Source organism: Clytia hemisphaerica, unplaced genomic scaffold, assembly GCF_902728285.1.
Source record: "Clytia hemisphaerica strain Z4C2 unplaced genomic scaffold, Clytia hemisphaerica genome assembly, whole genome shotgun sequence".
In the NCBI taxonomy this organism is placed as follows: Eukaryota; Metazoa; Cnidaria; class Hydrozoa; order Leptothecata; family Clytiidae; genus Clytia; species Clytia hemisphaerica.
In genome coordinates, this window is record NW_027104184.1 from 952,627 (window position 1) to 965,560 (window position 12,934).

At 37.9% G+C, this 12,934-nt stretch overlaps 2 protein-coding genes across 2 annotated transcripts in view; both read left to right on the top strand.

Annotated features, from left to right (window-relative positions):
* The first annotated feature begins 569 nt into the window (after positions 1-569).
* Positions 570-12,934, top strand: part of LOC136814763 (transmembrane prolyl 4-hydroxylase-like) — a 52,543-nt gene continuing 40,178 nt past the window's right edge. Inside the window, exons 1-7 of the mRNA XM_067071184.1 lie at positions 570-630; positions 1,054-1,314; positions 2,705-2,783; positions 3,154-3,285; positions 3,598-3,677; positions 4,277-4,338; positions 5,742-5,776. Of these exons, the coding sequence (XP_066927285.1) occupies positions 1,069-1,314; positions 2,705-2,783; positions 3,154-3,285; positions 3,598-3,677; positions 4,277-4,338; positions 5,742-5,776 (634 nt within the window). The 5' untranslated portion in view covers positions 570-630; positions 1,054-1,068. The remainder of the gene's footprint in view (positions 631-1,053; positions 1,315-2,704; positions 2,784-3,153; positions 3,286-3,597; positions 3,678-4,276; positions 4,339-5,741; positions 5,777-12,934) is intronic.
* LOC136814753 (protein BCAP-like) lies at positions 6,265-8,062 on the top strand. Its single transcript, XM_067071175.1, has 2 exons — positions 6,265-6,409; positions 6,723-8,062. Exon 2 carries the CDS (start codon positions 6,848-6,850, stop codon positions 8,060-8,062), a length of 1,215 nt encoding a protein of 404 aa, XP_066927276.1. The 5' UTR covers positions 6,265-6,409; positions 6,723-6,847.

Genomic DNA, 12,934 nt, shown 5'->3' on the forward strand with positions numbered 1-12,934 from the left:
CACGTTTCTGTTTGTTTTAAGTTTCGCAGACGAACACGTAAACACGGTAACACGCAAACAAAAAGAACAATTTTAAAACATATCTCATGCAGCATTATTTTGTACTTCTCTCCATCGCAGTGACATTTTAAATCTTCAAAAAGGTCAGTATAAACTTAAAGTCAAAGATGATTAGCTATCAAAATTTAGACAATGTCACTTTATTATTGTTTCTTTGGCTTTTAAAACTTTTATCTCCAATAGCTTCATGGAAATCATTTCACGTCTCTCTTACCATTTGCTTACACAGCATTTTTAAACAAAAGAAAGAACAACCTCTCCCGAAGGAGGGTTCAACGCATGCACAAGCACAAACTTTGACAAGTCTTTTTGTTAATTCTGCATTGTCAACATAAGAGGCTTACCTCCTTTCTTTATCAGAATTTTAGAACAACAATATTGCACTATTTTTAACGAGAACCTATCGGCAACTTCTTACTACTTTTGACACCCTCCTCCGTATAGAAACTATTATATTATAGGAATGAGATGGTCTACGTAAGCTCTACGATGGAGAGCTATGTGAAAAGATTACAGAAAGTGAGAGATAAAGAGAAAGAGAAGGGAACAAAAGATACATAACAATGAAACGTAATTGTATACATTTTTTGCAAGTAGTCTGAGAAGTTTTATCATCTAATTTGTGAATGGTTTTGTATTTTATTTTGACCTTTTTTGAGATTGTGGTCCAAATATTGTTTTAATGGTTTTATTGTAGCAAAAGCTTATACCGTGGACTCTCCCCAATTCGAACTAGAATGGGGAATCTTCTTTGTTCGAATTACAGAGAAATTTGAATTATAGAAAGTATTTTAAGAGGGTTTCCCCACGCAAAAATCTTCAAAAAATTTTAAAAAGGTGAAGTAAATGAAACGACAGAAAATCAAATTTTCAATGTCTTCTCGAAGGGAAAAATGCACAGATTTCTAAATCTTTCCCCTTTAATAGCATAGAAAATAGCATGTAACAAATGCACGAATCCTATGAAATAGGCTAATGTCTTATATTTTAAAGGTGAAATAAATCAAAATGAAGAACCATCACATTTTGTTTTCCACACTTGCAACACTCCTTCTCATCGTTCACTTTGTAAAACTTGAAGAAACTGAGATCGCTGAAGAAGGCCATTGTGACGGTGACGAACCATGTTTCTTTGATGATATTGATGACGAGGAAGATGCCTCGGTACCGGTAACTTTGAGGAAAGATGGAGATGAAAAGCAAAATGGTGAATATCCTGTATTTGATCATTTATCACGACTGGATGGTGTCAAGGTTTGTTTTTCTCAACTTCAGTTGAGTTAGAATCTGAGAATGTGTGTCTGTGTGTGTGTCTGTGTGTGTGTGTGTGTGTGTGTGTATGTCCCAAAACTTTGGGGCAGCCTAGAGAATTCAAAAATTGTTCGATTTGGCTGAAATTTGGCACACTTGTTCCTTGGGTGAATATCTGGGGGTGTTTTTTTCATTTTTTGAAAATTTTGATTTTTGGGGCCTGGGGACGAGTTTTTCGCCAAAACGAGGCTAAAACCTTAGGGCAGCCTGGAGACTTCAAAAATTGTTCGATTTGGCTGAAATTTTGCACAATTGTTCCTTGGGTGAATATCTGGGGGCAGTTTTTTTTCATCTTTTGAAAATTTTGATTTTTGGGGCCTGGGGACAAGTTTTTCGCCAAAACGAGGCTAAAACTTTGGGGCAGCCTGGAGACTTCAAAAATTGTTCGATTTGGCTGAAATTTTGCACACTTGTTCCTTGGGTGAATATCTGGGTGTGGTTTTTCCATTTTTCAAAAATTTTGATTTTTGGGGCATGGGGACGAGTTTTTTGCCAAAACGAGGCTAAAGCTTTGTAGCAGCCTGGAGACTTCAAAAATTGTTCGATTTGGCTGAAATTTTGCACACTTGTTCCTTGGGTGAATATCTGGGTGCGGTTTTTGCATTTTTCAAAAATTTTGATTTTTGGGGCATGGGGACGAGTTTTTTGCCAAAACGAGGCTAAAGCTTTGGAGCAGCCTACAGGCCTCCAAATTGGTCGGATTTGGTTGAAATTTGGCACACTTGTTCATTGGGTGAATATCTGGGGGTCTACAATTGGGCCTATGAATAATTTGAAGCCACTGAAGTTGAGCCCAGTGCGTTGCGCACGTTCGACTATTTTATATACAGTGTGTCCCAAAAAAGCGGACAAATTTTTAAATATAAAGTAAAATCCTTAAGACCTATTATCTAAACTGGGCTTAGAAGAACTGAAATGAGATTATAATTCCCTGTTCAATCAACAATCAATAGATATTCAATTCCCAAGATGATTGAATAGAAACCTGTTGTTGAGATTGAAATATTAAGTGAACAAGGAATTTTGCATAAATCATAAGGATTTTACTTTATAAAAAAATGTTCCGGTTTTTTTAGACACTATACATATCGTTTTCTCGATAGCTTGTTCGACTTCCGTTTGGCGAAGCATGAAATTTTGAGAAATTCGAGACGACGTTTTTGTTCGAAAGATGCCCCAGAATCAGCCAGCTTTTAGCTGTTTAAGCTGATTGTAATCTTTGAATTGATAAAGTACGCATGCGCTGTAACTCGATCGAAATATAAGAAAGATCAGATAAAAACACCAGAAACACCAAAATGAGATATGATTGTTGATTTTTTTCTTCTGTCAGGTTGGCGACGTATTGAAAAAAGTTGTCAATGGCAAAACGTACGAGTTACATACACGGTCATTGAAGCCCTTACTATTCGGTAAGAGAACAAATACATTCTAAACCTTGTTAAATAAAAAAGACAAAGAATGTTGATTAAAGCTGACTTTTACTTTAATTATAGACACCTCTCTCTAATTCGAACCCCTGTAATTCGAATAAAAATATTGGTTCCCTTAGCTAGCTACTTGGTATAAGCCCTCCCTAATTCGAAACTCTCTGTTATTCGAAGAATATTGAAGATCGAATTAGAGAGAGTCAACTATGGTCATGCTCAACAGATTATTGTAAATGTTCATGAAATCCAAGGAATGTTGATTAAAGCTTTCAAGTGAGATATTCCCGATTTCAGAAGGAAAAATTGGACGCAAATTGCATATGATTTTGAAAAGATCTTTCGATTTTTTAAGAAATCCCGAACGCTATCACGGAAGATGAGATTTTACACATTCGAGAACGTGCAAAGTTCTTTACTGATGGTCTCATTCAAAGCGAGGCTAGAGGTGGTCTCACTCCCATGGACAATTTCAAACCCTCGAAAAGTAAGTCTCAGTCTCTTTCTTAGGGGAAAAAATCATATTCTCTAGAAATTCTTTTATCCTGGTTGTGTCTGCGTCTAAGAACGCGCATTCTTTAGGCCATTTCATAGTCGAAATGAATCATGGGTAATTAGATCTAGCGCTCTCGATGCATTTCTTCGCTATTGAGTAGAGCAGCCATTAGGGTACCACTTTTCAAAAAACTCCTATCAAAGTTTTCTTGGTTGGCCGAGATTGAGTAACTTGGTCCAGGGATATATAAAGGTCAGTGGAAACGAAGCTACATCATCTTGATTTTCTATTTGTTACTTTTAGAGAAAGGAAAGGGCCTGGGACCAGCAGCTGATTTTGTAAACTGGGATCTCGATGAGAATAAAATCATTGATCTGAATGAGGTATGTAAAGTAAAAAATCAAAACATGTCACCTATGACACTGCACACTTACACTGATTTTCATTATATGCACCACTATTATTTCACGAAATTATGCAACTTTTCTGTTTTTGTTCCACCCAATACGTCACTTTTTCAATTGTTTAAGTGACGTATTGGGTGGAAAATTTTTTAAAGTTCTCAGAAGACTCTCCATTGGTGCATATCATGAATACCTATCTCACCACACGATTTTTTTATGACTTCATATAACGTCATCTTCAGGACGCTAGGAGGAACATTTGTACAATCATCATACAATCTCCTTTACAATTTGAATATTTGCTTCCATAATGGCTGATTTCCTTAAGTTATAAACTTCAGCATACCTGGAAAAACTTATGTACCCCTGTAAAGTGACGTCATCAAATCTGATCAAATCAGAATTTTTAAAAATTATCCAACGCTATACTGAACGGTTTTGGCGATAGAATAACCTGTATTTTGCGGTACCAGTTTTTGTTTGTGTACCGCAATTGCAGTATGTGGTGTACCGCGATTGCAGTGTGTGATTTCACGTATTACTGTAAATAAAGGTTAAGAATTTTTTGTTTTTTTCAGGTCCAATTGTTCTGTCGAAATTACAATTTCCTTTACTTCGACGAAAAAGAAATTATAGAGATGTAAGCTTTTTACTTTTCAACATTGAGGGCGTTCGGCGTTTCAAGTCATTGGACCTATTAAAATTCTTATTGAAAATTGTAAAGTCTTTATAATTTGAACCGCCATAGTTCGAATGTTCCATGGAAGGGACAATTTTGCGAACCCCGGGAATATTCCGAATTGCGGAGACATCTAACAGTACCCGTATAACTTACAGTCAACTATCTCTAATTCGAACTAAAATATTGGTCCTGTCAGCTGAAAAGTAGTACCGTCAACTGCTCCAACTAGGGACTATCTTACGCAACATGGGAAGGCCATTCCACCACCATTTCACCGAACCTCCAAAGTCATTTGATTTGAGTTTAATGAACCGCCTATTAAAAAATACACAATTTCTCTTTCGCACCGAGTAGGCTTTAAAATCGAAATATGAAAAAAATCCGTAGTGAAACACGCGCGAATGTGAGCGTTTGACGTCACTCGCGCGGCAAGTTACACACTCGCTATTTGTTAATCTCATCGGGCGGTAGGCGGTTAGGCGGCGGGCGTTCTCTAATTCTCCATTCGGCATCCGGTCATTTTAAATGAAAACAAAAGTTAAAAAGGGCGTGCTATCAGTGAAAGTTATCATGACTTGTTACGACAGAAAGTATGATTGATAAACTTGGTAATGGAGTTATCAAAACAAATTTGTTGTCAAAGAGATTTAACAGTAAGTGAAAATACAGGCCAGATATCAACAAGTCCCATGTTGCGTACACTCATCCCAAGTTGGAGCAGTTGACGGTATCGTATGAGACTGTTCATCTAACGTTTCCAGATCATCTAAAAAGAACGACAAATAACTATTAAAAAGCGACAAAAAGAACGACAAATCTTTAAAGAACGACAAATTTCATATTTCGAAAGTGCAATTTCCGAAAGTGACTGTACCACCCTTAGAGATTCATTCCTCTTTGATTATCACGGGAATTTACTGCATGTGGTCGAAAAGAACGGCAAATTACGCATGCGTATAAGTCTCTATTTGAGTGAGCTGGAAACATTACATGAACTAACTCGTATAGAATACTCTCTGGAATTCTCTAATTTGAAGAAAATATATAGTCCCCTGAAAATCGAATTAGAGAGAGTCAACTGTATTTCTATTGAGCAAAGTTTGATAATTAACTTTGAATTAGCATGTATAAGGCTTAATAAAGAACTGTTTGGATTAAATTTCATTTTTTCATCTGGTCACCCCTTGAAGGTCTCGTTATTTATTTCTCGTGTTTTGTAACAATAGACTTTTTGGTGATACAGTGAAAACTCTGTAATCAAACCTCATTAAGTCGAAATTTTCGTTGTGTTTCCCCCTGCTTGTTCGAGTTATGGAGATTCCACTGTAACAATTGTTGTTTTTTTTGTTCAATATCAACAGGTTCAAAAGAGTTGAAATCACTGAATTTGATGACGGTATGTTCATCTTTTGTTACTACAGAACATTTAAGTTCACAATTTTAGGAATGTTTCGTTGTTTTCAAACAAAATCTCATTTCAAAAGATTATTTCTTTGTCTGAAAATATCATTTCAGGACATTAACGGCTAAATGCATAGAACTCGAGTTCATTACATCGATAATGACACCCCGTGTCACAGACCCGGTGGACCCTCAGCCCAACTCGAAAAAATTGCCAAAAAATCGTCCCTTCTAGAAATAATACCCAAGAATTTCAACCCTGTAATGTTTGTGATTATAAAATGGACAAAATCATTTTAACTTCGTGTTAATGAACTTTGATCTTATAAAAAGATCGCATATTTCTTAGAGAAAACATATTTTCTTATAATTAGCATAAAGCAATTATCTTTTTACGCATTTTTAATTGTTTCAATTTTGATCAGAGAGTTTTCACGTTTTCTGATTTTCACATTTTCTGACAGAACACCTTTTGTAGAAGGATGTATGTTGAGGGAAGTCAGAGAAAAAGTCACTATTTTTAATTTACAAATTTGGAATTTAAGTCAATGAATTTCAAGTTATAATTCATCAATTTTCACTGAATTATTGGCATGGCATTTCACAGCACACACTCATAGGCCAGCCGGTGAGTTTTGGTTCTTTTGTTTTTCTGTGGTTTTGTCTAGGACTTTGGTTCTCAGTGTCTCTCTTTAAGTTAGGATAACCATAGGATTTTCAGTACAATTTTCAATTATAGAATTTACCTAAAATTTCATTTGGAATTAGCTCATTTCAGTCATGTTTTCATGTCATTTTGTCTCTATGATTTGTTCACATTTTTGAGATATTTTAGAGGTTTATCACGAGCATTTTGAGGATATCTAGGATATTTTGTCATTTAGTCAAGGATTTGTCATTTTAGTTCAAAATATTTATCATTTTCATTTTGTACTTTTTAGTTTGAACTCTGTCAACACAATACATCAATCAACTTCAATTGTGTGCGTGTTCCAAACCGACCCTTAATCTGTGTCCAGCCTGCCTGCCTCTACATTCAAACGGACACCTTTACCATCCCAATCGCATGTCAGAACGACCCCGACGGAACATTTCTCGCTTCGACTATCGGACGTATAATTTGACCGGAAGGAAAGTTCCACATCAACAGGATCAATCATCCTCACCCTCAACTCGGATCAACTCAGACCAGCCTTCAAAGCCGTCTGAACCGAATCAATCAATCAAGCAACATCACTCAACGATGGAAGCTCAATCTCAAATCGAATTGACAATTGAACATGTCAATGACATCATAGACGAAACACCCGTCCATTCCTGTGCGACCAAAGATGTTGACATCGCCGTCAACGAATTGGTTGAACATCGCAACACTCTTCGACAACACCGTAAACATCTGATGGATAGTGAAATTCATGATGAGAAATTTGTTGCACTATTAACGATCACCCTAAACTCAATTAAAGCCTATTTCAAGGAAGCGAAAGAGTGGAATTTCAAACTCGAACAACTTCGTATCAAACGTGCTAACCAAGATGATGACGCCAAAATAACCGCCATGAAATTCACCGTGGCCGATCTCAAACGCAAAATCGAGGAGATCAATTGCAAGCTTACTGTTGAACTCGATACAAAAACCGACGTTCAGCTCGTTCAAATGGAAAAGGATTCCTCTAATATGAACACTGAGATAAAAGAGGTTTCTAACAAATACGAACAATTATTACAAACTCATGTTACTGACAAAACTTTAGTCACTGATATTACTAAAGTTGGAAAAAGCTATACAGAACTGACCAAGAGTTTCTCTGATTACCTGAAACTTTTGAAAACTGAAGTCGATGAGAGAGACATCTACAAACAACGCTCGTTTGATGAATCAAAATTGAACATCAAGTTGGAAAAATTTGCTGGTTATGCTTCAGAGACCGACATTTACACCTTTCAATCGACATTCAACAAAATCCATCTGCAGACAACACCAACAAAGCTGCTACCAGACCTTCTCAAAAACAATTTCCTTCGAGGACCAGCTCTGTCATTAGTCAAAAACATCCCAGACATAGACGAGATATGGACAGCCCTCAAAGCAGCCTATGGAGATACCAGATGTCTTCTCACAAAGAAACTCCAAATGCTGAGTGATAAGGGAGCGTCTCCAAATATTGTTTCATTTTTAAACGAAAATGAAACGAAAGCTTCGTTTATGTTTCGTTTCGACTTCGTTTCGACTTCGTTTCGACTTCGTTTCGAATATATTCAGATAATGATGTCTGATTAACTTTAATTACTTAAGAAAAGAAGATAATTGAACTGAAAAAAGATAATATTTTGAAACGAATTGTGAAACGAAATAAATTTTTTCTCTGGATTTCATGTCATCCAAAAATTTTTAGAATTTTTAGCAATAGTCTCATTTTGTTACTACAACAATAGAAAGTTCTTACTTCCTCAAAATGCGTAATATTTTTTTCGATGTTTAAAGGGATTCAGTTTCTGAAGTTTCTTGCTTTCAAGCTTGACAAGTTTTCTAATATCTTTTGCCGTCGATTTAAGAATTCTTTTAAACCTGGTTCTGATAAAAAATAAAAATTATGGTATAAGGCTGCGAAGGTACTTTCCCACATAACAACCCGAAACACTTTGCAAATTACTTCAATAAAATTCATATGGGAATACCGTAATTAATTACAACTGAGTTGGTAATTAATTACAAATTGAGTCGGTAACACCTTTAAGACCTGTTAAAATTGTTGCACTAATTATATCCCTGTTAGCTGATAGCCCCGAACAGTAAGAAAAACATATTTCTGAAAAAGTCTACATCATAAAATACGAAAGCAGACTTCAATTTGGATTGATCTTCAACCAAAACATTCTGTTGAAAATAAAGTTCAGTCATTAAGATATATTCCTAAAAAAGCGTGCATATGTGAAATTAAACATGAACTCCCTATCGTATCCGTTTCAAATTTTTAAGTGAGAAGTTTCTCTAAACGAAATGAAACAAAATAGAAAAAACTCAGAGATAATATTAGATAATTATCTCTAAATTAGAACTAATTATGCATTTCGTTTGAGCTTCGTTTGAACTTCGTTTTAAATCGTTTCATGAAACAATTTGAAACGAAAAAATTGAAACAACATTTGGAGACGCTCCCTAAAGACCCACTGTATCGTATCAAGGACCCCGAAAAACTCATCCTAGCTATAACATCAATTATCAACATCATCAAAGAACTGATGCGACTAGCAGAGGAACACCATCTTGAGGAGTCTTTATTTTATGGAGATGGCCTGAATCGTATCTACAACCTGATTGGAGATAGTCGTTTAACCCGTTGGTTATCATCGATCTCTGACGAAGTCCTTTCACCCAAAACCACCTGGCTTCGCTTCATCAAATTCTTGGAGAAAGAACAACGACTTCAACAACAGAAACTAGTGATTCACACCAACAACCCTCAGAAGAAGAAGACTGATCCACCACAGAAGGACAAGAACGGTCCCAGACATGGGGGATATTCAGCAGACTCAAAAGAATTGTTGTGTTCAATCTGCAACACCCCTGATGGATCAGATGATCACGTCTCCACAAATGGACCAGGACATTCTCGATTACTTCAGTACTTCACATGCAAAGCATTCGCCGAGCTGACACCAGCAAACAGACTTGCACTACTCAAGAAGAAAGGATATGAGAGAGGAATCTACCTACTTCAAACAATCCTCGTCAATGACCAACGAATCAACGTGTTCTACGACAATGGTTGCAGTGATCTAATCATCAAGGAGTCAGCGATCGCCAAACTTGGTAACCATGCAACCCAGATATCATCCACACCGATCAAAATTGGTGGTGTTGGTGAATCAACAACCTTATCAACACTTGGTACCTACAGTTTACAACTACCATTGTGTGACGGAGATCAAGCCTTGGTTTCCGGCATCTGTATCAAGTCGATCACAGCAACATTTCCTCATTACCCATTGGATCAAGTCATGGAGGATATTCAGCAATCATTCAGCTCAAGTGGCATATCACATGTCACACTTCCTAAACCAGCTCACGTCGTTGGAGGAGACACTCACCTGGTGTTGGGTGTCAAGTATTTACGTTATCATCCCAAGCTCATTTACCAGCTACCATCCGGACTTGGTATCTATCAATCCGCATTCAAAAACGCCGATGGAGGACGTGGAGTGATCGGAGGCCCACATCACATCTTCACAAAGATACACCAATCATTCTTCAGTCATACCCAGATGTTGAGTTTTCTTCAATCACCAATACCTCATCGCAAGAGGAGGAGTCCAAGTCGACCCAGATGTGAAGATGCTATCCTTACTCAGCAAAGACAAGCGTTTCGAGCTCTCAGAATCAACAGGATCAGAGATTACATATAGATGCATCAAGTGCAGATCCTGCTCGACCTGCAAAGTTCCGACCATCAACAAGATTCAGCATCAGGGAGGAAGCAGAGCAGGAGCTGATCAATGAATCAGTCAAACTCGACCTCAATACCAACACTGTGACAGCAACCTTACCCTTGCTTCAGGATCCAAGCATCAGACTCAGCCCAAACAAGGACATTGCTATGAAAGTTTACCAGCAGCAAATTAAAAAGTTAAACAAAATGGAGAATCAACAAGACAAGCATGACATCATTGCGTCAGAGAAGAAACTTCAAGATCTTGGTTTAGTTGATTATGTTCATAATCTACCAGCTGACCAACAACAGATGCTCAAATCCAGTACCGTCCAAAACTACATACCCTGGCGAGCAGTGTGGAAGTTATCATCACTCAGCACTCCATGTCGCATTGTTTTTGATGCGTCACAACCAACCCAATCAGGATTCAGTCTCAACGATTTGCTAGCCAAGGGAACAAACAATTTGAACAAAACTTCAGGAGATGATGATCAGATGGTCCATCCATGAAATTGGTTTACACAGTGACGTCAGTAAAATGTACAACACTGTTAAGCTCGACCCAACGCATTGGACGTTGCAACGCTACATATGGCAAGATGAACTCGATCCATCAATGATTCCCAGAGAGAAAATAATCAAGACACTGATCTACGGAATACGTTCCAGCGGTAACCAGGCTGAACGTGGATTGCGTCAAGTTTCCGAAACCTTCAAAGATCAATATCCAGCTGCCAATCGAATTCTTCAGGAGGATGTGTACGCCGACGACTGTATTTCTGGCGACATCAACTCAGAGGAAGCATGCAAACGAGCAGACGAGCTAGAAGTTATCACATCCAAAGGAGGCTTCAAGCTGAAAGGAATCACCCTATCAGGTGCAGATTCACCATCACACCTTACTGACGATGGAGTATCAGTGGCAGTCGGTGGTATGAAATGGTACTCAAAGTCTGAAGTTTCGATCTCAATCTCAGAACTGAACTTCTCACCAAAGAGAAGAGGAAAGAAATGTTCAGCTGCAACCAATATCATCCCAGAAGTACTCACACGTCGCCACTGTGCATCAAAGGTGGCTGAAGTTTTCGACATTACTGGCAAGCTATCACCACTTATCGCTGCTATGAAACTCGATCTACGAGAGTTATCCAATCTTCAATTGACTTGGGAAGATACCATACCAGATAGCCTACGACCAATTTGGATATCACATTTCGAGATGATGCAAGAACTTGGAAACATCAAATTCAAACGTGCCATCGTGCCTATCGATGCTGTATCGCTTGACATTGAAACGTTGGATTTCGGAGATGCAAGTAAAACATTGATCTGTGTATGCATATACGTTCGATTTCTCCGCAAGAATGGTCATTATTCCTGCCAGTTATCATTTTCAAGAACCAAACTCGTACCAAAAGACATGGACATTACACGTGCTGAACTTTATGCATCTCTAATGGCTACCCACACTGGAGAAGTTGTTCAACGATCGCTCAAACGATACTTCAAATCAGCAACAAAGTTTACAGACAGCCAAATATCCCTGTATTGGATAACCAACGATCAAAAAGTGCTCAGACAATGGGTCAGAAGTCGTGTCATTGAGATCAATCGATTCACAAGCAAAGATGACTGGTTGCACGTAAAATCCAGTGACATGATTGCAGATATAGGAACCAGGAAAAGAGCAACTTTGAATGATGTCAGTCAAGAATCATTCTGGATCAATGGCTTCGATTGGATGAAACAAGAAAGAGTCAATTCCCAGCAAAGCGTGTTGAAGAAATCACATTGTCCAACAAGAGTTATCCGAAGTCAATAAGGAAACCCAAATCTGCAAGAACATTGAAGTGCACGTCAGTCTCAACAGTGACGAAATAAAGAAGAGATACGAGTTCTCTTCCTACATCTTGGATCCAAATCACCATTCATTCCATCAAGTCATCCGAATCATGGCATACATCTTACGCTACTGCAACAATCTTCGCAAAGCAAAACCAAAGCTTAATGGGGAATTATCTGAAGAGGAGTTATCATCAGCAGAACAGTACTATTTTCAGAAAGGAACATCTGAAATCAAGAAGTTCACCAACAAATCGAAGTACGAAAACATCGCAAGAGAACAAAATGGAACACTCAAGTATTCTGGTCGTATACTTCCTGATCAAAGCATCTCAATCGTGGGAAGATTCACCAAAGTCAAGAAAGACTTGAGCTCGTCAACCTTCTGTGTGCCTGTTTTAGATAGGTACTCTCCCTTATCATACAGCATTGTCATGGACATTCACTGGAACCACCCTACTGCACGTCATTCTGGTGTTGAAACAACTCATCGATTTGTTCTACAGAAAGTGTACATCATTGATGGCAGAAGTCTCGTCAAGCAAGTTCGTGATTCATGTCAACGGTGCAGATACCTGATGAAACGTACAGTCGAAATTGCAATGGGACCAGTTCCACCATATAATCTCACCATAGCACCAGCTTTCTTTACTCACAATCGACCTATCAGGACCTTACCTGGCTTATCAACCACAAAACAAAAGAAGACTATCAAAATCTGGCTTGTAGTTTTGTGTTGTTGTTCAACTTCGGCAGTCAGCATCAAAACAATGGATGACTATTCAGCAACATCATTCATCATGGCATTCACAAGATTGATGTGACAGAGGATTTCCAAAAAAGCTCCTTTGTGATGAAGGGAGTCAGTTGGTTAAAGC